Source organism: Phascolarctos cinereus, unplaced genomic scaffold, assembly GCF_003287225.1.
Source record: "Phascolarctos cinereus isolate Bilbo 61053 unplaced genomic scaffold, phaCin_HiC Scaffold_2;HRSCAF=192, whole genome shotgun sequence".
NCBI classification, from domain to species: Eukaryota; Metazoa; Chordata; class Mammalia; order Diprotodontia; family Phascolarctidae; genus Phascolarctos; species Phascolarctos cinereus.
The window spans coordinates 227728274-227753455 of record NW_027555625.1 but is presented as its reverse complement, the minus strand read 5'-3'; the positions used below and the strand labels follow the sequence as shown (position 1 = coordinate 227753455).

At 38.7% G+C, this 25182-nt stretch overlaps 1 protein-coding gene across 1 annotated transcript; it reads left to right on the top strand.

Moving 5' to 3' along the window:
• The first annotated feature begins 579 nt into the window (after positions 1 to 579).
• Positions 580 to 25182, top strand: YWHAB (tyrosine 3-monooxygenase/tryptophan 5-monooxygenase activation protein beta). Its single transcript, XM_020984111.2, has 6 exons — positions 580 to 665; positions 14175 to 14477; positions 17391 to 17514; positions 21128 to 21291; positions 22286 to 22381; positions 23232 to 25182. Exons 2-6 carry the CDS (start codon positions 14178 to 14180, stop codon positions 23286 to 23288), a joined length of 741 nt encoding a protein of 246 aa, XP_020839770.1. The 5' UTR covers positions 580 to 665; positions 14175 to 14177; the 3' UTR covers positions 23289 to 25182.

Genomic DNA, 25182 nt, shown 5'->3' with positions numbered 1-25182 from the left:
TTCTCAGTTCTGACAGCCTATGTTCTATGTCCTTTCATCTCTGGTGTTCTATGTTCTGTGTCTTTTCAGTTCTGACATACTGTTTTCTAAAGCCCTCTCAGCACTGACATGCTATGTTCTTTCAGCTCTGACATTTTCTGTTCTAAGGTCCATCTGTGAGCAGCAGCGCTGACATTCGGGTCAAAATGAAGTTGGTCTTTTCCAGCTCCTTATGAGCTAACGCAGCCAGAACAACGTCCCCCTTCTTCCATCTCACACCCTTTTCCCACCCTTCGGCCTATTCCCCAATTCTTGGTCCCCTCACCCCATTTCCGTATGTCTTCCCTCCCCCACGCCCAACCCCCACCTCAGCCCCCACTCCTCCCCCGCCTCCCCAGAGCGCCCCTGCACTCAGGGCCGGGCGCCCCCGCGTGCCGCTCTCGTTCTCGGGGGCCCAATGAGGAGGTAGCAGGGAGGGAGGAGGCGGAGCAAAGGTTCCGTCGGAGCGGAAGCGGCGACCGGAGCGGAAGTAGAGCAGCCGCTGCCGCCGTTGCCGTTGCCGTTGCCGCACCTCGGGGGAACCGGCGCTGCTGCCGTAGCTGCCTGAGAAGAGGTTTGGGGAGGAAGCGGTCGCCGCGCTCGAAGCCTTGCCGGGAAGTGTGTTGTCGCTCGCTGCCCGCTGCACGGTGAGTGCGGGGCCCCCGGGGGCCCAGCCCGTGGCTCCCCTCAGGAAGGCCGGGCCCTTGCGGGCGGGTGGACGGGCGGGGTCATCGAGGTCCTGGCGGCCCGTCCTGCCCTCGGCCGGATCCGACTCCCTCGCCCCTGCCATGCCATGCCCTGGTCCGGGCCGGCCCCTCCCTGTTTCCGGCCTGGGCCCGCGCCTCCCGCTAGGGCCGCCCTCCGCTTCCCTCCCCTTCTCCTTGGGGGCCTCCTGACCCCCTTCTGTTGTTTAGCCACCCACTCATCCATCCGTCCAGCCAGCCAGCCATCCATCCTTTCCTCTCCTCTCTTCCGGAGGGCCCCAGCATCCAGCCTGCAGCCACCCCCGCCTGGGCCTCCTGTCCCGGCCATCCCCTTTCGAACCTGGCGTGGTACCCAGGGACCAGCTGGGCCCCGAGGCCAGGCTGTTTGCAGCTTGTTGCCTGAGCCCCACGTTTTCTGCATCGAAATAAATCAAATTGTTTAATAAAATACGGGTGTTTTCTTCATCCTCAGCTTTTGGCGTGGCCTGCTGTTGGTGAGTAAGGGGTTTAACCTTGGGAAGCGCAGACGGAAATGAGCTCCCACCCTCTGCTTTGCTGCAAAGCCATTTCATCGTTCAGTGGTTATGGGGTTCTGCCCGTGCACTTGATGTCGTGCAAAGCTCAGAATTACAATTGGAATTAAGAAAATGCAGATTTTTCAGCAGATTGAGTCAGACGTATTTCTAGTAAAAAATAGTTGAGGCAAGAAAATGGAATTCCCTGGGGAATACTAATCTAATAGCTAAGGTTTTTGCTTGCTTTTTGTTTTTGCCTGGCAGGCACCTACCTATTCAGGGCCCAGTCACGTTTTGGGGTTGTGATTTGTGGAATCGATGAGAGGGGAGTATGTGAAGTGGGTAGCTTCCCCTCCTGCCCCCCCACATCTTTCCCCTCCAGAAAGGCATTGCCTTTGGCAGATGGAATCTTAATATGTAATGGTTTGTGATGGCAGACTTATTAAGGTTATCAGCCCACCTGTAAAAACGTTACACTCCTCCTCCTCCTGGCCCTAATTGCATTTTCTTTGAATAGATAGCATCAGGCTCTGATTTTACTTGCCCTTTGTGGGTGGATGAAATTTGGCCAGATTTTGTGAATCTGGAAAGCCAGAGAGAAAGCTGCTGAGTCCAAACAGAAAGGTCAAATACACATGTAAATCTCTGACACTTCATGTAAAAACCATTTACATAGACGTTATGAATACATGGCAACCTGGTGGCTTGAAGGTTAGATTTTTTCCTTTCAGTCTACATGAATTTTGGCCTTGTGCTATATGCCACAGCTTCCTCCCAGTGTATGTACCTCACCATCAGCTAGAAGATTTTTTTCCCAGTCTTGTCATGTATCTTAAGTTCCTGCTGGGGGTAACACAGGAAAAGCTGAGGATAAAACCATGTGAATTTTTATTGGGCTTAAACTAGGGCATGAAGTCTGACCTCCAAACTAGAAAGGCCAATTCACTAACTACCACTGGATTATAATTCTCAGGTCATTTTGTGAGATTAGACACTGTTAACCTGTTTTACAGGATAGGAATTCATATGAATTGTGATTTGGCCTAGACCACACATCAAGCCTTAATGGTCCTTAATCATCATAACTAATTCATATCAGCAAGTGTCATCCCTAGAGTTATGTTTAAAATTGGCCCATCATACAATAGTTAATGGATACTGATACCATTTTAGAACTAGAACATTGTAGATCAGGTGGAACAATTTCCACAAAGCAGGCTGGGTAAATTCCTAAGTAGTCAGGCTAATAGAGATCCAGAGCTCCAGGTCACTTGGAGCAAAAAGTGGAGGTTACACATCAGATGCCTTCTTGCCTTCAGCTGTGATCCAGCCTGGTTGTAAACATGTTGCTTTCACAGTGGTATAATCAGAATTTTCATGTACTTTTGTGTATTAATACAGATGTTTCTTCTGCTTGTAATACCTTACCTCTTGAGACAGGGACTGACTGTTGATCTGGAAGACCTTGGATTCAAGACCAGCCTTTGATATTAGTTGTGTGACCCTGAGCAAGTAACTTAAGCTCTTATTGTCCCACATAGTTCTCTGAGTCTATAAATTGTTGAATAATTGCTTATCATCAGCACTGGTTGAGAGTTTCCTCCTTAAGAGCTCCCTACACTGTGAAATCACAAGTTTGGACTAAAAAAAAAGAATTCTAACCCTTGTTATAGGTGTTAGCTAATTGGAGGGAAACCATTTTTGGACTTTAATTTAGCCAACAAGTCACGTGGTCAAATTAGACAATTTAGACGTAAGAATAACAATTTTTTCTACTTGTAGGATTTTTAAAAAATCTTTTCTGTAAAAGGACAATATTTGGAATATCTCTTTACCTTTTGGCATACATCGTGTCATACGTGGTACTGAGAATAGCATCTTCATGATCAACCAATTCTTAGGATCAGGAAATTATACTTGTCCAGTCACTCACTTTTCATTAAATGAGACAGGGAACCAGTTGAATAAGCACTATAGCTCACCACATTGCATAGTACTTCACAATGAACAGCAAATGCTTTTAGTCCTTAGTGTGTTGTTCTTCTGTTCTGTTAAAATACAGAATTGTGTTTAAGCAAGAAATTGTGATTATGAAGACAAAATGGGGGCCATATGGGCTTTGTCTTTCATAGGGGTTCCTGAAGGGTTCTGGTGTGTAGTAGGAATGGGCTTTGGGGGCAGAATCTACTAACACTCATTTTTTCAATACTGTAATTTTCCTTTTTTGCACCATAGTACATGTGATAAAGCAGCAAGAAATTTGTTGGTTATTTTTAACCAATTCTTGGCTTATCAGAGTCTAATAGTTCATTTTCTTAGCCCCAGAAATCCCAGGTTCTTTTCTTTTGGATTTTGAAGATATGGACATCAGCATCAGTTTTTTGTATTGGCTTAATATTTTTTCTCATGTTAAATTTCCTACAAATGTTTCTGTTGGAGTAGATACCCTACTATACACTGTCATCTAAACAATGTCAAAAGTGCATTGGATCCAGAGCATTGAGTTCTAAGATGTACTCAGCTTTGTAATAAGCTCACTTAGACTAAATGATTGGCTTGTTTACCTAAGGAAGGATAGAGTTTCTTATTATGCCCTACCTTCCTCAGAGAAAGATCAATGCTTGTAACATGCCATTAAATCACAGTGTCAGAATTGGAAGGAATTTTAAAGATCATCAGGTCACATCCTCTATTTAAAAAGGAGGCTCTGAGTCCCAATGAAGTAGTGACTTGCATAGTGTCACCCAGTAGTTAGTAAAAGAACCAGTATTCCTGACTTGCAGTCTAACACCCTTCCCTATACCACAAGGTCTTGAGTAGTATATTAACCGTTAGAGAAATAATTGACATTTGAATAACCCTTAATGCTCTTTTCATCCATTACCATTTAGTCCTAACAAGCACCGGAGGCAGGAATGGAGGTGGTGATGGAGTGGGAACAAGCGCTTACTAATTGTCTGCAGTATTTCAAGCACTGTGCTAAGTGCTTTATAAATATCTCATACTTGATGAAGTAAGTGCTTATGTTGTGATCCCTGTTTTACAGTTGAGGAAATTGAGGCAGAAAAAGTTAAGCAACTTGCGCAGGGTCACAGAGCTAGAAAGTATCTGAGGTTATACTTGAACTCTGTTCTTCCTAACTCTAGGTCCAGTACTTTCTGTACCTCACCACCTAGCTTCATAGTCCATGCGGGATACCTATTTTAATGGATTTGTTCTAGGTAACATAGTCAATAAATAGAGCCAGGACTTCAACTCGGGTCTTATGAGTCCCAAGACCAGTGCTCTTTCCACCTTACCAGAACTCCCTCCCAAACCAGAGAGACCAGGAAAATCTAGCCATGTTTTTGGCAGTTTTCAATAATTGAACCTAAAATAATTTTTTGTAATTGAACCTAAAATGATTTTTTGGTCTTAATTATATCATCTATATATGATAACCTATAACAGGAAATATATTATCTTTGCTAACTTGATTGTAGATGATGATTCCCTTTATTTGTGACTGAGCTAGACTTAACTTTCTGAGGGGAATACTTAGTATTTTTAGTCTACTTTTCCTGCTTATCCCCTTAGTGACTTTTGTGTTAAAAACCAGTAATCTCACAGCTTTTTCTCCTAAAATGTCTTTTAATGTAGACACATATATCTAGTTCTAATACTTGGAAAGAGATGAAAAGGATCAATGACCTATTTAGCATCCAGAGAACAAGTCATTCCAAGCAGACTGCAGGTCAGTGAAGATGGCTTAGTTTTGTTTTGTTTTTTTAATCTTGCCAGTTATATATAATGTAAGTTTTTTTAACCTCTGTACTAGTTAATTAGTTTATTTGTGTTTTTCCCCCCTCCCACCAAGTTTCCACAGGGAAAGCTATTTCTGAAATATCTTAATCTGCTAAAGTATTCAAAAACAATTGTAAAGCAGGTATGAATACTGTCAGGTATTAGTTTGCCCCCAGATGGGTTGCCTTAAACTGTTTTGGCTATTTATAGCATTTGTTGTTCCTTTATTATGTTCTCAATTCTCATTTTAATGTTAAGGCTAAAGAACTGCCTTTGCCTTTTCTCTGTAGGAGGTAGCGTTGGGTCATGGAAGCAGACATCAACTGGGGATCGCTAGGCTCAATTCATAGTGTTGACTCAACTACTTATTAGAATTCAGGCAGTTCACTTCCTCTCTCTTGGGCTTCTGTTGAGCTGTCTTTAAAATGAAGAGCTTAGACTAGAAAGAATAGATGTCAGGAACATTTCCAAGGACACTTTCAAACTCTGTTTGAATCAGAATCTAAGCTTCTTGAGGACAGAGGCTTTTTCTTTTTCTTTATATCTCCAGCAGGTAGCGTAGTGCTTTGCACAAAGACACTTAATAAATGCTAGTTGGTTTGGATTGGATTGGATTGCATCTATGATATAGCCATTGATAACATATCCAACTGATCCATCTGACAAACAATATTTCATTTCTAACAATGGTCAAACTCTAGAACTGATTACAGATGCAGTCTCTGTGAAGGGTTTCATGGGAGTCTATTGGGTACACTTGTTTGCTTTAGGGATTAAATCTTTGTCATGAAAAGTTAACAGTAGTGTCCATGTATGGGTAATAAATGCAAAGAAATGACACATTGATATGCAAGAGAGTATGTCTGTATTCTGAAAATCTAAAAGAAAGTTGGATTTGAAATAAGGTAGGACTGGATCTCAGAAAGGGCAATGTACCATTTCTCTCTTTGCTTTTTAGATTTTCACCGACGTGGAAATTAAGTGTGTGTACACATGTGAATGTCATGAGAGACACAGAGAAAGATAGAAATTACCCCTAGGGGTAGCTTAGTACAGTTGAAAGAGTCAACATTTAATTAATTACCTGTGTGCTCATGGAAGATGATGGGCAAGTCTTTTAATCTCTTTGAATATTAGTTACTTTATCTGTAAAATGGGGGTAATCATACCTGTAATACCTACCTCACAGAGTTGTTAGGAGGAAGAAATGAGAGAAAATGTGGGTAAAGGTCTTTGTAATCATTAAAATGCCATATAAATGTCAACTATCATTATTACCCTTCTAGATATTCTTTCTTCCATTGCCTTCTATGTCTTTGTTCTCCCCCTTTTTTTTGGGGGGGGGGTGGTTGTTTGTTTTTTGTTTTGTTTTGCTGGGTTATTATCCATCTCCAGCTCTTTAAGCATGGTTATCCTCCAAGGCCCTGGTTTGGACCCTTCTTTCAGGATGATCTATCAATTTCCATGGGTTCAATTATCTGTACCTATATGACTCCTAAACTTATATATCTAGTCCAGTCTTTTGTCACTTGTTGCTGGATGTCACATGTTCCTTTGTCATCTCAAACTTGTGCCTAAAACAGAATTCATTGTCTTCTCTTAATCCAACTTGCTTCTCTTCTAAATTCCCCGATTTCTATTGGTATTGCCATCATGTTTCTAGTCACAATTTTGTTTGCAGCCCATTCCCCATATGCAGCCTGGCTTTTTAAGGCTTTTCGTTTCTCCTTCCACAAAGTTCTCATATACACTCTCTTCTTTCTCTTCACATGGTTGCTACCCTGTTGAGACCACCATCACTTTTCACATAATTGCCTTGTAATTGGTTTCACTCCTTTCAATCTTCCTCTAATTCATCTTCTGCATAGCTGCTAAATTAATATTACTAAGATGTTACTAACTGTGACCACTATTTTCTCTTGCTCACAAATCTTTCTTGGCTTCCTATTTCTTGGATAAAATACAAACTCTTCAGCCTACCATTTAACACTTTCCACAATCAGAATCCAGTCTGTTTCCATACTTTGCCCACTATGCATTTTGGCTAAACCAGCTTTGCCAGCAGTTTCCAGAACTCAGCTTCTATCTCCCATTTCCATCTGTTTGCATAGGTTATCTCCCATTCCTGGAATGCCTTCCTTCCTCACCTCTACCTCTTAGAATCCTTAATTCCTTTCAAGGCAGATTTCAGGTACCACCTCCATAAAACCTTCCCTAATCCTCTTCTCCCCAGTTAGTATTCTCTGTCTCTTTAGTTTTCTTCGTACTTTATATATGTTTTATTTTTTTTATATATGTTCTATTTTCTCAGTACAAGCAAGTTCCTTGAGGTTGAGGACTGTTTTGCTTTTGTCAGTATCCCTAGTGCCTAGCACATTGCCTTGTATGTAGAAGATAGTAATATGTATTTGTTGAATCATTTTTAGCCTATTATGCTCTGATGTTGGTCAGACATATATGAGTTTGGGTCAAGGCATTTCTAACAGTCTGTTAAATGTTTTTGTAGTCCTCAAACTCTTTGCACCTATTTGTAGAACTAATATATTTAAATATATGACTGAAATTATTCTCTAGTTAATGAGCAGATGGTGTTTTAAAAAACAGCATTTAGTCTTAATGGATAGAGCATTTAATGCCAAAAGACATGGGTTTTATTGTCATTTCTGCCAGTGACTCACTCTGACCATGGGCAAATCACTTAACCCCTATCTTTAATTTTACTTTTTTTTTTTAAGTTAAATTTTTCTAGTTGAACACACATTTAGTAACGATATGTATTACTCACTGGAACATGGGCAGGTGTTAGGAGACAGCCTCTTCCCTGCTGAGGACAACTTCCCAGATTCTCAGTGTTCATTGTGGTTAGAGAAATCCACAGTACTAGGAACCTTGTGTTTTAGACTAACTTCTGTTTCTAATAATGTTTCAAAAATTTGAATGGAGTAACAATCATTAATAGAGTCTTAATTTTGTGTGTAGAAAGGAACAGATGTTTTTAGAGTGGGTGTTTTCAATGAGTGATTTTCTCCCAGAAGAACCAGAAACTCTTCACCTTTTTCTGGCTAACACCCACAAACCACCTGGTTCTTTTGACTTTCTTGTACCCTTTGCAGTAGCATGGCATCAGTTTTTCCTCAATGTCTTGAATTTCAGCTCTGTAATCTTTGCTTTGGAATACTATGGATAATTGAAGACAGTACATAGTAAGAATGTTATTTAATAATTTTAACTCAAGATTTACTACCAGTTGCCTTTCACCAAATTGACCTCTTGAGAGATTTTAGACCCCTCACCAATTTTGGTTTGCTATCTCTTCCTATCAGTCCTTTAACTTTACAGCCCTTACTTCTCTTTTTTGTCTTCTGACTTAAGCTCCCTTAATTCTGTTCTGTTGCTTATTTTAAAACACTGTAGGGGGCAGCTAGGTGGTGCAGTGGAGAGAGCACCAGCCCTGAAGTCAGGAGGACCTGAGTTCAAATGCGGCCTCAGACCAAACACTTGGCACTTACTAGCTGTGTGACCCTGGGCAAGTCACTTAACCCCAATTGCCTAAAAGTTTAAAAAAAAAAAAAGGAAAACACTGTACAAATTTAAGTTGCTAAATTGTTATTATACTTCAATCATTTAACTGACTGAACCACAAAGGGCCATAAACTGACAGTCAGAAGACTGGGGAGTTGAGTGGGATGAGCCAATGATAACAATTATTTGGTTAGGGATGAAAAAGGTCAGACACAAATTCATCACGTGTGATGTTTGTTAGATCTGTGCTTGGTTTGAGATAAGGGATGACTGATTTGAATACATAATTCCTTTTTTCCTGCCTCTGAGTAACGTCTCTGTTTGGATCTTTCTGTTCATTAATTGCCAAACTATAACACTTCTGTGCCATAGACCTCTGCCAAGAGTTATCTCTTGTATGATGAAACTTTTTCAGCTTATTCTCAGGTGTCCTTCATTCTCCCCTGAATCCCTATGTACTAGCTGTAGGTGAGGTCAGTTCACATTCATCCTGTGTTGACTCTTCCTTTGGCCACTTGAAAAGTTGATTGAACGTTTTGTAATTTTACTGTGCAAAATTCTGTATTTCACCAGGAAAACACTGATGAAGGGTTGGGAAAAGGAGAAATTTAACTTGTGGGCACATTTGCTCTATCCTTTGAATTATTTTGTATTTCAGGGAAGTCTTACTGTATTGATACAGGACATCACTAGAACCAGAACTTTGTTTTTCTGTAGTAGCATTTGAATACAGTAGCTTCTTGCAGTAACAAATACTTCCCAGCCCTCTTGACTTGACAAATCCAATGGCTCAAAACAACAGATTGATGCCGATCAGGTGGGTGCACATTAACTACAAATAGGTCCTACTCTTAAACATATACATAAGTATCTCTGTGTTTGCCGCTCAAGTGGAAAATGGCTTTGACTCATTACAGAACTAGACTCCTGCCACCTCTAATGAGTTTGCTTTGTTTGCTTTGGTATCTTGACAGTATGCTGTGTATTAGTATCACTCCTGATGACTGACTACGCTTGAGTCTTTCAAAGTTTTCTAGAAAGCAAAGTAGGGCTCCCCTGTGGGTGATTTTTTTATTGACATCTTTGGGTCAAAGCCCCAGGAGTGAACAAGGCCTTGATTATGAACCATCACACAGTCTGTCATCTGAAAGTTCATTTTTTAACAGATAAACAGGAATTAGTTACAGATAACCACCAACATGTATATCCATTTTGGGGGATGATCCTACGTGTTCCAACACACAGTTGTACAGATCAAATGAGATTACAGACATGTAGGCATTTTGTTCACTTTAAAGCATATGCAAATGTAATGTACAAAGGCAATAGAGATTCTTACTAGTTTTTGAGTAGAGAAGTAACAGCATGAAAAAAGTTTGGGAAGGTTAATCTGGCATATACTGTACATAGTGGAGGTTTATAAGAAAATTGAAATACGTGAAGAATACATGAGTGTGGAAAGGGTATAATAATACGTTTTTGAAAAATAGATGCATTATGTTTTTGTTTTTTGAAAGAAATGAGTTGTGTTTGGTATGGCTGGTATAGTTTGATTCTTTCTATTTGAAATTTGTTCAGTTTTACTAATAGCCTCCATTTTGTGTAAGTTGAGAAGCAGTGTGACTTCATGGATTGAGGGTTGGTGTTGGAGTGTCAGGAAGATAAAATTACGTGCAGAATTTGAGATTTAAAACAGATCCCAACTGCTATTCTATTGCAACCCATACCTGAAAAGGAATCTCCATTGTAAATCACATACTTGACAAGTGGTCATCTAACCTCTGCTTGAAGACCTTAAGTAATGAGGAATTTACCACCTTTCTAGGCATCCCATTACACTTTTGGACAGCTCTAATTCCTAGGGTCTTTTTCCTGACATTTAGCCTAAATTTACCTCTTTGCACTTTTACATATTGATCCCAGTTCTGTCCACTGGGACCAAATAGATTGAGCTTTATCCCTGGTTTAGATTTGATGGGTACCTGATTTGCATCCAGTTTTTTCCCCTGGATTTAAACCTATTTTTTGGTACATGTTGACTGTGTGACCCTGAATAAGTCTTTGAACTTCTTAGTGCTTTTATAAAACCATAAAGTGCAGAGCAGTTACTGAGCTGTATTAATAGAAGGGGTTTTCCTCTCCAGGAGTTCTGGACACTGATACAATCACAAATTTCCCTTTCCTCCTCAGAGGAAAAAAAAAGTAATTTAAGATACTATGATAGCTACTGTTTAAATTCACATATGGTGAATAATTTCATTCTCCCATACTATCTTGTTGCCATGAGCGCTGTGGGAGACAACTTGTGTCCTGGGCAAAGTAGTCTAAATTTTTCAAGATTCCAGTGAGAATGGATGTTGAATGGTCAGAAATTACTTGGGAGCTAGTCAAAACTTAATAGTATTTATAGATTCTTATTTGGGGGTATTTCTCTACTCTTTCTACCCCCAATCCAGCATGATTATGAGTTATTTAGGAATGACAAATTAAGGTAACACTCATTTAAACTTAATGTCATACTGACGCCCAGTTTTGTAACCTGGTGATCCTCAAGGAGAGTATGGTATAGTAGTGTTAGATTGGGTGTTAGGAAACCCTTGTCTCAGCTGTGCTGTTTATGAAGCTATATGATCTTGGACAAGTCACTTCACTTTTCTTGACCTCTGTAAAATGAGAGAGTTGTATTGCTGGAAGTGATTCTCAGGTAGATTTTTAAATGTCCTTTTTACCAAAATATTTTTGATAGAATTTGTAGTGGTAGAAAAAAGAATGCTGGAGTTAAAGTGAGTGCTCAACCATTGGGGGGCGTTGAATGTAAGGGAATGTGATACCCAATGATGAGTTTGAGGAATGCAGAAAAACATGGGAAAGCTGATATAAATCATTGCAGGATGAAGTAAGGAAAACTAGAACAGAATACACAATGACAACAATAAAGTAAATGAAAACAACACTAAAAGGCAGATTAATTATAATAACCAGTATCACCTCTGTTTATTGAAAATGTGTGTGGCATAGAGGAAAGAGAATTCTATGGATATAAAATGTGAAATACACTGTCAGGTGCAAGTTCTATATTTGTTGGTTTTACTTAAATGCTTTTCTTTATATTGAGGGAGGGTTCAGTGGGCAGGGGTTGGCAGTTAAGTGGTTATGATTGGTATTTTTTTTAAAAAAGCTTTCAAAATAAAGAGAGGACAGTTCTCAGATCAACAGTTCTCAAACTTTTTGGTCCTAAGACTCACTTTTAAAAATTATTCTTGGGTCTACTAGGTGGTGTGGTGGATAGAGCTCTGGACTTTGAGTCAGTGGGACCTGAGTTCAAATGTGGCCTCAAACACTTGACACTGGGCAAGTCACTTAACCCCAATTGCCTCACCAAAAAACAAAACAAAAAAAATTATTCTTAAAAATAATTGAGGACTCCAGATAGCTTCTGTTTATGTGGGTTATCGTTATCAGTATTTACCATATTAGAAATTAGAACACCTCAGCATTATTATGAAAATAGCTTTGATCTTGCTAACCCCCTTAAAGGGTATCAGAGACCCTCAGGGGGTACCTGGACCACACTTTGATTCCACTGGACTAGATAATTTCAAAAGCATTTATTGCTCTCACATTATATGGCATCCGGTTTTATTTGACATTTTACCTAGAGTTTTAACCCTAACTCTGACTTGTAAACTTTTGGTATGTCCCTACTGGGGAGGATGTGATGAGAGGGAGGGAAACAGGAGTGGGATAGAGAGGTTTTAAAAAACAAAACCAAAAAATATGATATATCTCTACCTGTTTGGTTTGAGATCCAGGCTTACAGCATCCTTTAACTGAGTGGTCTGTGTGCTGGAAATAAACATTCTTTGGTTCAGTTAATAGTAGCACAGAATAGTAGTATGTAGAGAGTGCTTTCTGCTAAGGATTTTTTAAAAGCTGACATTTGTGTATCATTCTAAGTCTTATGCTTTATATGTTGTCATTTAGTTCTTAAACCATACTAGTGAGATATTAGCCCCATTTTACAGATAAGGAATTTGGCTCAGAGAGATTATGATTTTTCTATAGTCACACAGCTCATCGTTATTAGAGGCAGGATTCAAGCTTAGATCCTTTCCAACTTCAAGTCTTTGGATTGTGTTTAGATATAAACATTACAGCAGTCAGCAGATATTTATTAAATGCTATATATTGTGTGTGTGTGTGTGTGTGTGTATAAAAACTATTTACTAAGTACTGTGCTAAGTGCCAGAGACATACTACAAAAGGGAATAATAGTCCCTACCCTTAAGGAACTCACAGTGTGCAGTTGATGTGGAAATATTATACTTTATGTAAAATTAGCAAGAGACAACTTTTTATAGTGGGAAGACCACAAGATGTGGGGGTCAGAAGCCTGTCTTAGAGTCTTGGCTTCTCTCCTCATTTTTTGACCAGATAAATCATTTAAACTATGAACCTCACTCTCCTTATCTGCAGAAGATTGGTCTTGAATGTTTGGGTGATTGTGGAGCAAGTACTTTGTAGACTGATAGAATATAAGCTCCCTGAGAGGTAGGGGATATTTGAGTTTTAGTTTTGTGTGTTCAGTGCTTAGCATATAATAGGTGCCTAATATGTGGTTGCTAAGTGAATACACAACACTTGATATATCATGAGTTGCTATTTTTATATGTAGTGACTATAGATATAAAAGGAATCAGTTTGGGTAAAGGTTGAGACCTATTTTGTATATAGAGCTGAATTGGGCTTGTAAGGTATAGAATAAAGCTAGACAGTAGCTAAGCATTTTATGATAGAGATACTATCTATGGAATTTCTTCCCTGATATTTAAGATTAAATACAAGATCCATGTGGTCTATTTTATACTTGAGGAACTAAGGCCCAGATCGGATTAGTAACTTGCCTGTAGTCACAATGACTCCTTGTCCAGTACTATTTTCACTATACCACAATACTCGTCAACATTGAAATGTGTTAAAAAGTTACAGGAAGATAAGCTGTTTGAAAACTTTTGTCACCATACCCTTGTTTCCAGTCAGATTGAGCCATAAAGCCAGGTGTAATAAATATATTTAGGTTTATCTTCATTCTCTTCACTTTGTATCAGCTTTGATTAAAATCAGTCTTCCCTCTGAAGTTGTCAGGGAACAAAAAGATAACAGGCATTGCTGAATGGTTTGAGTTAAATGGATCTTGTGTCATTTGGTCAATTTCCAAAGAAAAGCATATTTGGATTGCTCTACTGTCTTGCTTTTGTCATTATCTGAGAAAGTTTGTGTGAAAGACCCTTAGAGTTACTTAACCAGGTGATAGGACAACATTCAGAACCTTGGTTCTGATCCTGGTTTTGCCACGAGTGACCTTGGGCCAAGTCACTTTGTTGCCTTCCTCTGTAAAATGCGACATGTTTGGGTGAATCTCTGAAGTTCCTTTGAGCTCCACGATTTTATTCTAAATTTCTATCTAGTGTTAAAATTCTGTGTCTGAGGTCCCCAATTGTAATGCTCTATGTTCTATATATCGAAGTCCCTTCTAGCTCCAGCATTCTGTGAAAAATCTATTAGCTGAAAGGTGTTTGTTCCCTGCGGTGTCTGGCCATCTAACATTTATGCTTCTATTTTTTTACTTTAGGGGATGACCATGGATAAAAGTGAGCTTGTGCAGAAAGCAAAACTCGCTGAGCAGGCTGAACGTTATGATGACATGGCTGCTGCCATGAAGGCAGTCACTGAGCAGGGACATGAACTGTCCAATGAAGAAAGGAACCTCCTCTCAGTAGCCTACAAGAATGTGGTAGGTGCCCGACGTTCTTCCTGGCGAGTGATCTCCAGCATTGAGCAGAAGACAGAGAGAAGTGAGAAGAAGCAGCAGATGGGCAGAGAATACCGTGAGAAAATTGAAGCAGAATTGCAGGATATCTGCAATGACGTCCTGGTAATAATAATACTATTTAACATCTACATAGATGGTAAAAGTTCATAGAGTGCATTATCTCACAACAAAACTGGGGTAGGTGGTACAGGATTCATTGTCCCCATTTTACAGAAGAGGAAACTGAGGTCTTAAGGATTAATTGATAGCCACAATCATATAGCCAGTAAATATCAAAGCTGGGACTTGAACCCACATCTTCTCATTGTTAAGTCCATTGTTATTTCAGTTACGTCATACTGTCTCCACTGGTAATGATCTGGTTTCTCATTAGATTTAAGTTTCTGATTACATTAGAAACCTATGGAAGGATTTGCAACCAAGTTTAGAACCTTATCGTTTTCCCCCCTTATGTTTACCTTATAGGATACAGTTAATTTACACTTTAGGATCTCTTTTTCCTTCCTACCTTAGGCTTACCCATTGGAAAAAGTAGCCCTTCATCATCATCTCTTCTTCCCCAGTAGACTAAATAGACAGTGGAGAGAGAAAGAGATAGCAAGCAGTTTGCTTACCATGAAATTGTTATCCCCCAGCATGGAGTGAGAAGTTTAAATGCAAAAAAGCATTCCAAAGCCATATAAAAATGATGAGCCTCCACATGGGGTTGTCTGTGTCTACTATCTTGGTATAGGTAATTAGGCGTCTGTTCAACGTTTTGTTAGATATCTACTGTGCAAAAAGTACTGTGCTAGCCAATAAAGGAGGTAGAAAGATGAATGAGACATTTTCTCTGCTGTCATAGTACTTACAGTTCAGTAGGAGAATGTGTCATGTACACAAAGTGTAATAACTGTAATGACTATGTTATATATAATATACGTAACATGTAATAACTATAAAAGTGCTCTTTACTTATAGGCAGCACTGTCTTTGGCAGAAGCACAAGACCTGAAGCAAATACTGCCCCACTGTATCCAGTGATAACGGTTTTATGACGGTGCTAAGTTCTAGCATAAGTTTAATGGTCATCTCTATGAGGATGGCTCCCAAACCTACATATATACCTCTACTCTATTTCGTGAACTGCAGTCATACATACATCATCGGCTGCCTGCTGGACCACCTACACTGGAATATTCCATGGTATCCCAAACTCAGAATGTCCCAAACTGGTCATTTTTGCTACTGAACTTGCCTCTCTAAACCTCCCATTTCTGTTGAGCTCACTTCCCTCCTTCCAGATACCCAGGTTCCCAACTTTAGAGGGATATTTTACTCTTCTGTCCCTCATCCTCCATGTCCATTCAGTTGCCAGATCTTGTCAAATTGACATCTACAACATTTCTCACATCAGTCTCTCCATTACCCTAGTTCAGGGCTTTATCACCTTCTTCCTAGAGTATTACAGTAGCCTTCCAATTTGTTATCTTTCTTCTAGTCTTTGTTCTCTCCAGTCCATTCATGCAGCTACCAGATTAATATTCCTAAAACATAAATCTGACTGTGTCATCCTTGAAAAATCTTTCGTGGCCCCGTATGTCTTCTGGGGTAACATCACAAATGTTTCAGCTTGGCATTTGAATTCCGGTACAGTCTGGCTTCCACCTACTTTTCCAGACTTCTTATTACTCCTTTTTGCATGCTTTATGTTTGAGCCAAACCGATGTACTAGCTGCTGACTGAACTTAGCATTCTATCTCCCATCTTAATGCTACTTGCACAGACTGTCCTCCTTGCTTGGAATGTGTTCTTTTCCCAGCTCTGCCTCTTAGAATCCAGGCTGAGCTCAGGTGCCACTTCCTACATGAAGCCTTTTGTAATCTGTTTTTCTTTTCCTTTTTCACATTACCTTAACTTTACTTATGTGTGTAAATTCCTCGAGAGCGGGAGTCGTTTTGGTTTTGTCTGTATTTTGGTTCCTTACACCTAGTAGATGTTTGGTAAAGGATGAGGTAAGAGTGACATTGGGTTCAAATGAGTGTTACAGGCAGCCCTGAAGGGGAAAAGGAAGTCATCACCTGCCCGGATGGTTCTGTCCTACTGTCCGCTTATGAACAGGGCAGGGCCTCAGGGAACTGCCCCAGTTTATTGTACCCTGGGGACAGCTCTGCCCATGACAGCTTCTTTTTGAGAAACTGTACAAAACTCTGTCACAAAGGCAATATTCCTTTTTCCTGCCCTCCATGGTATTCTACTATATATGTTATGTATCTTCAATACGGGGCATTAAAATTACTGTTAAACTTTTGCAATTTGCCCTTTTTTTTCCAAACTAGGAGAGTCATGTCTGAACAACCTGAATCAGGCAGTTGTGTTGCCCAAGCCAGGCTTGAAAGTTGTAGGCTTCCCCTGCTATTGGCTTTTGGAAATCACATATCCCTGTGTATGATTGTTTATTGAAGGTGTTGTGACCTTATTATAACACAGGCCACTCAACTTGTCACAAACTAAATTGCCTTTGGGTTGTGAAGAATGGAATTTTTAGGGGCATTTTGTATTTCTTTTGTACAAGGAAGGCTCGCCTGCCTTGCTTACCCCTAGTCCCAACTCTCATCTTGAGTTTTTTAGCACTTATATTCCAGGAAGAAGTATTTTTCTCTATAAAGTTTGAACTCCTTAAGGAATCCTCACATGGCAAAGGAAATATTGAAAAAAATTGTAAATTTTTTAAAATACAAAGTGTATAGTCTTAGTGTGTTTTGACCTGGGATAAAAGATTCATTGACTCTCAAAGTTGGAAGGGACTTTAGAGATCCTTTTTTAGGTCAATAAATCCCTCGCTTGGTAAATGAATCCTCTTTATAATAGTATTCCTAATTAATAATGCTCTAGCCTATATTTTGTTCAAAAAGTGTATCTTTAAAATAAATCACCAAAGGTGATTATAACAAAAAGTGATTTGTTGCTTTAAAATATCCTAACTCTATATTAAAATAACCTCAATAAGACTTCAAATCCTTAATCTCTTTTCAGGAGCTCTTGGACAAGTACCTTATTCTCAATGCCACACAACCAGAAAGTAAAGTCTTCTACTTAAAGATGAAAGGTGATTACTTCAGATATCTCTCTGAGGTGGCATCTGGAGACAATAAACAAAGTAAGTAATGTTTTAAAGAAAAATAACCAAAATTGGAGCTACTTTAAATATATAGTGTCTTTATCAAATACATTCTTGGGACCTAGTTTGAATTATATTGGTTTTAGGAGAAAGTATGTATTTGTTTACAGAATTGGGAGGAACAGGGGTCCCAGGTGTAGAATATGGAATATATTATTAGATTTTTTTTATGTACTGGTTTTGCTCATTTCCTTTTTCTCTTTTTAAATTCTTCATAATAAGGGATGGCTCTTTGGAAGTGGAGAAGGGAAGAGATACAGAGGGAAATTTTTGCAGTGTAAAAACAGAATATGTTAACATGTGGTTTAATGGGAAAAATATTGGACTTGGAGTCAGGAGAGACCAGAATTTAGACACCTTACTCTGCCATTATTAGTCATTTGACCTTAGGCAAGTCAAAAATTTCTAAGTTTCTGTTTCATAACTATAAAATGGGGTTAAAAATACACTACCCACCTCCCATTGTTATTTTGAGGAAAGAGAATGAAAGTTCCTTTGAGGGCAGAGATTGTTTTAGTTTTGTTGTTGTATTTTTATGTTTAGCACAACACGTGGCATGTAGTAGATGCTTAATAATATTTGTTTATTAACTGATTCAAGTACTTTATGAACTGCAAAGCACTAAAAATGTGAGCTACTCTTATGACATTAACACTTTGTAGTGTTCAGAATTTCAAATGACCTTGAATGTATGCCAGCAGATACAAGTTAATTAAACTAGTTTACTTGTTGATTTTTCGGAAATGACAAACAGGATATCTCATTGATGAAATATAAAGTTAAAATGTTTAAAAATTATATTCTCTTAAGTCTTATTTTCTGTCCGCATTAGGGGAAAAACACAAAATTCTTATAATAATTATGCATAGTCATGCAAAACAAATTTCTGCATTGGCCATGTCCCAAAAGCGTATGTCTTATTCTTCACCAAGTCTATCACTTCTCTGCTCCCCTGGAGCATACCTTATCAGTCTTCTGGCCCACTGGGATTGTGATTGGACATTGTGTTGATCATAAATCTTTCAGAATTGTTTGTCTTTACGGTGCTGTTATTGTATAAATTGTTCTGCTGGTTCTTCTCACTTTACTCTTTAATTTCATATAAGTTTTTCCAGGTTTCTCTGAAACAATCCATTTAATACTTTCTTATAGCAAAATAGTATTTTATTACATTCATATACCATAATTTCAGCAGTTAAAATCTAATTTAGTAACACTACTTTCAGAAAATCTTGCCCTTAAATATTTGGATGCATGTCTTTTTAGAAGTGGAGTTTGTATTTTTTTAAGAGCTTGAAACAATCAGTGATGGCTAAGATATTGAGTCAGTCGGTTTTTAACTGGTGGTGATACCATGACCTCATTCACTAGATCAGACGCCATACTAAGCTAAGTTAATTTATTTGCTTCTATCTTTGCTGTACATGATGTAAGCAATAATCCACCAAATCTCAAAATGGATTGTTTTTTTTATTGTTGGTTTTTTCTTTTTGTAATAATAAATTCTCTTTAATTCTGACACTTGAAGCCATATAGGATTATCAGTTTCATGGAATTGTTGTACACATTCAGTAGAGCGGTGATTGTACAACACTACTGAGTATCTCAAAATCAGGAAACATACTTGAATTGCTTAAAAACAATCCACAAAACTTAAAAAAAATGAGAAGACATCCTCAGAGAGTCATTTAAAACTTTTGAGTTTAATATTTACTATAAATGATTAGTCTCTTATAAGGGCCATCAAGAATGATATTGGGGGGCAGCTAGGTGGCGCAGTGGATAGAGCACTGGCCCTGAAGTCAGGAGGACCTGAGTTCAAATCCGGCCTTACACCAAACACTCGACATTGACTAGCTGTGTGACCCTGGGCAAGTCACTTAACCCCAATTGCCTTTTTAAAAAAAAATGATATTGAGATCCACATCATGGGATTTGTGTTCTGTGATGGTATCCTGGACAGGGATGTGACAGGCCAGATGCAGTTAGTTGGCACAGTGGATAATGTTGAACCTGGAGTCAAGAAGTCCTGAATTTTAATCCTGCCTCAGATGTTTATTAGCTATATGACCCTGGGCAAATTACTTAACCTCCCTCAGCCTCATTTTCCTAATCTGTAAAATGGGGATAATGATAACACCTTATGGTATTGTTATGAGGCTCAAATGACAACCTGTAAATTGATTCACAAGGCTTAAAGTACTATATAAATACTATATAAATGCTATTATTATCATTATTATTATTATTATTTTATTTTAGGCAATTGGGGTTAAGTGACTTGCCCAGAGTCACACAGCTAGTAAGATCTGAGGCCAGATTTGAACTCAGGTCCTCCTGACTTCAGGGCCGATGCTGTATCCACTGTGCCACCTAGCTGTCCCTATCATTATTATTATTTATGTTAAGGTGGGTCCTGCCCAGCAGAAAGTTTTAACATGGTTTCTGTAGCTTCTACCTGTGTTTTTTGTGTGTGTCAGAAGGAAACTGCAAGGTTTAAATACTTCTCTTTATTTATACAAAAATTATGCTCTGAAAATATGATCTTGGATTACAAACATAAAAATATTAACTAGTTTAATAAGAAAATGTTTAAAAACATTTAGCAAAAAATTAGTCATCTCTGACCTTGGAAACTTGGTTCCATTTTTTAAGTATTACATCAAAGCAAAAACTACAATTTAAGTTTTCTTGAATCCCTTATCCTGAAATACTCAGAAAGGAAGATAGAAGTGATTGTTCGACCCTCACCCCATAGCCCCCCAATGCAGCTGAGAAAGCTCCCTCAGGAACTGAAATGCTAATGTCCAGAATGAGTCCAGGTACTTAGACATATAGACCCACCACCATTGTTAACTATGCAGCAACAGTAATGGTAGTCTAAGAACCCTGTAACAACTGTTCTGGACACACTGAGGAAATGCGGCAGACTGTTGGGTGTTTTTTGCCACTGGGAATGAGAAACTACAATGTCCCAAATATCTCAATTTTTGCTAAACTCATTTCAGTGTCTTTAAGACTAACTGAAGTTGTTGTCAAATATTAATCTTAGGCTAAAAGCTAATTGACATTTTCCCAAAAAAAACCCCAAAACACAAAGAATCCTAGAATTGATGATCATGTGTTGGCTGAAGATTTGTCTTCACTTGTTTTGTTTGTTTGTTTGTTTTGGGGGTTTCTTTTAAGGAATAAGAGTTTGTGTAGATCATTCTGGTTGTTGATCCTCAGTCATGATTTTGTGCTTTTGGAAGCCAGTGAGCCTTTCTCTCTGGACCTCTCTGGATGACCTTTCAAAAATGACAAAGTATGTTTCATGAATGTATAACTTAGCTAATTGTGGACCCACTATTCAACTGTCCTTTTTGAAAGGGATGTGTAGCAAGGAGAGCTCTAGGCTTTCTAGTATAACCAGTTCTACTAGCACCAAGTTGTGCTGGATGTCACTGGCTAGTTACACTTGGAGGAAAAACATGCCACCAACTTGGTTAAAGTAGTTTTGACAAAATATTATCAGGCCAGGTGAGAACTTAAGTTATAATGCTTTTAAACCTGTGAGTGAATTCAGCTTAAATTTTTTTTTAATCTTTTCTAGCTACAGTATCAAACTCCCAACAGGCTTACCAGGAAGCATTTGAAATTAGTAAGAAAGAAATGCAGCCCACACACCCAATTCGACTTGGCTTGGCTCTTAATTTCTCTGTCTTTTACTATGAGATACTAAATTCACCTGAGAAAGCTTGCAGTCTGGCAAAAACGGTGAGTGGACCCTTTTTGTGTCTCCCAGTAGGTCACTAACCAGCAGGAAGGATTGTTTTCATAACTTACTTTTTTCTGCCTGAAACTTGTTTGAGCTGTTTCGTTGACACAGTCTTCCATGAGAACCAGTCCTTTGGGGAGGAAATGCACATGACCTTAGGGCTGAGTATTGTAGACTTGCCAGTGAATCCCCTTCTCTTTATTTTCTCATCTTAGTGTCTTCTAGAGTCATTTGGGACTATGGGGATCAGAAGCTTAAATAAAGCAGTTTGGCTGTTTCTGCCCTGGTTATTGACTCTAGGGCTCAGTCAAAGGCATGATCTTCATCATACCAAGAACTGAAGTCAAATTAAGCTGGTCTAATTAGTTTTTGCATCCTCACTTTGCTACGTCCTGTGTTCTGTTTTAAATAACCTACTGCCCTTTCCATGTAATTGAAACGTTTTTCCAGAAATACACTGCCATTAGAATTTTTCTGAATAGGACCTGGAATTAAAATAAGTCTTCAGAAATGTTTTGTAGCTCAGTTGTCAGTTGGTTTTAGGAGTAGTAGTTTTATAACCACTGTTCCCTCTCCTTTGAACACTTCAAAGATTTTAAATTCATAACACTTCTTATCCATGCCTTTGAGCATTAGATCACAAAATAAATAGACATTTTGTATAACTTAGAAATCTAGTAGACCTAGCAGAAAACACATGATGTTAGCAGTGGTTCTTGCTGCACTACAAGCAAGAAGCTAGTTCTTGTAATGTTCTCATCTAGGAACTTTGTGGTTTAGAGATGTCTTTTATCTTTAGAAGAATGATGATTATTATGTGCATAAGGTGACATTTGCCAATATAGTTATCAGGATCATGGGCTGTGTGGCCAGAATCTAATAGTGCAAATGGAGGATTATTTTCTTTACTGTTTTGGCTAAGGAAAAAAATGAATTTAACTTAGAGAATGAGTGCCAAGGAATTCTGTGCTAAATCTTTGTAGTTTGTTTTAGGCCTTTGATGAAGCGATAGCTGAACTGGATACACTGAATGAAGAATCTTACAAAGATAGTACTCTGATCATGCAGTTACTCAGGGACAATCTCACTGTAAGTATTATGGCTCTGTGGTTATCTCATCTGTACTGTGCTTTGGAACACTTTAGCCCGAAATAACTGTTTGATGCCACTTCCTATGAGTTTCTTTATCACCATTTTTTTCTAGAGGCTGGAATCCTAAAAAAAAAATTATTCACATTATGTTAGCATGATCTATTGACATTTTGTGTAGTACCATCTAACAAATGGTTATGTAGAGATGTTTATTTATCTCCCAGGTCCCCTCATAAAATTTTCTAGATATATGCATTTTCTACCTAAAACCTTTATCTTTCCACTCACTTGCAATTGAATAGGCAGAACTTGAGGTGGTTTGTTTATTTATCAAACAGTTGTAAAATACTGTGTGTTCAGTATATTGTGCTAGGTGGTATTATAAATAAAATGTAAGGTATAAGTAAATGATACAAGGAGTTTTCAGTCTGGTGGAAGAAAAAGAAATGTACAGACTTAATACAGATTAAGAGTATGGCCACTGCATAAGTAAAATATAAAATATGCTACAAGATCAAATAAGAGAAATGATTTCCAGGTGAAGGGAGAGAAGAATCAAGGAAAAACTTCTTGAAGGAATTGGTCTTTGGGTTTTGAAGAAAGATCAACAAGTAGATTGGTAGGGAAGGACATTCTTCATGGGGGAATAGAATGAGCAGAAAGGTGTGGAAGTAGGAAAGAATGAGGGCATATTCAAGAGAATATAATTTGTGTAGAGTCTCAATGAGGGTGGAGAGTAGCAGAAAATAAGATTAGGAAAAGTAAGTTGGAGCTAGCTTGTAGAGAGTCATGAATGCAGGCTAATTATATAAGTGAGTGCAAACAACTTTCTTTTCTCTTCTTACAGTTATGGACATCAGAAAACCAGGGTGATGAAGGGGAAGCTGGCGAGGGAGAGAACTAATGGCTGTTATGCTTCACTGTCTGTTCAGTATCACTCTGTACCCTACACATATATCCCTTTGTGCGACAAAGAATCGTACGTCAACTTTTCACAACCTCAGCATAGCAAAAACAGTCCGTAGGGTGAACAGTTGGTGTTTGTATCAAAAACTGAGATTGGTAAAACAAATAACGATGGCATTCTGGAGTTTGATTCTGATTAACATTGACAGTTAGGATTACTGAGTGTTTCTCTTTCTCTCTCTCTCTCTCTCTCTTTTTTTTTTTAAACTGAACACTGTGATTATGGGGTTTTGTAACTCAGCAGAACTCTCTCTTACTGGTAGGGAAAAAAAAAAGTAGACCTGAATTATATGTAACTTTTTTGAAAGTTTAATCTGATATCCAAATAGTCAAAGTACAATTCTGTTGTAAAGCTGTACAGAAAGTTATAGAGATTATATTGTGACACTGGGACAAGGAATGAAACACCCATCTGGTAATATTCCAGCTCATTGACACCTGAAAATGATTCTACCTGTTATCTGGGGCTTCAGACTCTTCATCACTTTGGGCTGTTTACAGTCCAGAACTGGTGAAAGTCACTGTCACAATTTCCTTCCCTTCTGGGGAAGATGGACTCCTGACCTCCAAATTCCTTTGTGATAGTCACCTGGGTTTTGAAGCTGAATGAGGTCTAATGCACACATAATCTAGAATCACAGAATTTCTGAGTTGGAAGGACCTGTCAGCAGCTATTGTGGATGTGACAAAACCCCTTTCCTGCAGCAGTAAGTTACCAGTTTGCAACTTATGCTTAAATAGTGGAATCATCCTTTCATTGTGACAAGTGAGCTGAAGCAAGAAAAGATGCATATTTTATGAATGGCCTTATATGTTTGCTGGATATTACCTTTAGGAATAATGTACTTACAAGATTGCCTTTCTCTAGGAAAATTTAAAAGAAAAAATCTTTAGGGTATTCCCAATTTAGAAGTCAAAATGCTGTCTCCAGCCATTCTTTCCACTGTCCTCTCTGCCTGTTAATGTAATTTTTTCCTTCCTAGGTTTCTTTCCTTCGGCCTCCTCTTACCTATCTCTTTTTTCTTTGTGAATTCTGTCCTTCTGTATATTTTTGCTTCACTTTTTTGTGAATATATGGGCAGGGGAGGGGGGAAGGGGAGTTTTCCAGGACTTGTGGACAGGCCAGAACTGCAGGTGCCACCATTCAGTCTTCCTCCAGTTCTTTGAGCATATGCTACTCTTAAGTCACACCCAAGATTTGACTTAAGTCAGTATGTAAGAGTTCCCGTTTTTTCCTCCTGGAATGCAGCCCCAACATACTTGTTAGTACCTGACATCAGGCGTGCCCAAATGAGACCCTGTAATTTACAGAATGTTGCATGAACCATGCACAGGGAAGGACTCCAAGCATCCAGGCCTATCGTCTCACAGCACCGTCTCGCCACCTTAACATTCCACTGAGCTGTCAATACCATCTGTTTGTCCATTGTCTGCTAAAACAAATAAAATTCATGCACTGATTAAAAAAAAAAAGAAAAAAAGAAAGAAAAATCCACAAAAACACTCCCCCCCAGCTGAAGCATTGTGCAGTTAGTCCTTGGCGCTTGATCAGCACAGTAGTGAATGTGGAACCGAGCCTGTCTGTATATCTGGTAGCTCTTTTTTGCTTTGTTTTTACTGACCAGTATTCCTCCTACCGTTTGCTTCTGTGATGGGTATATTGCGTAGCACACACGTGGTTGTGAAAATAGTATAGCAAAAACAAAATCCCTGGTCATTGATGTACTAGATTTGTGTCTGTCTTTTAAACAGTTCTAGTTTCACCTTACATGGAATAATCAGGAAGAGTGTAAAAGAATTCAAAAGTGAAATAAAAAATTTTATCAGTTAAA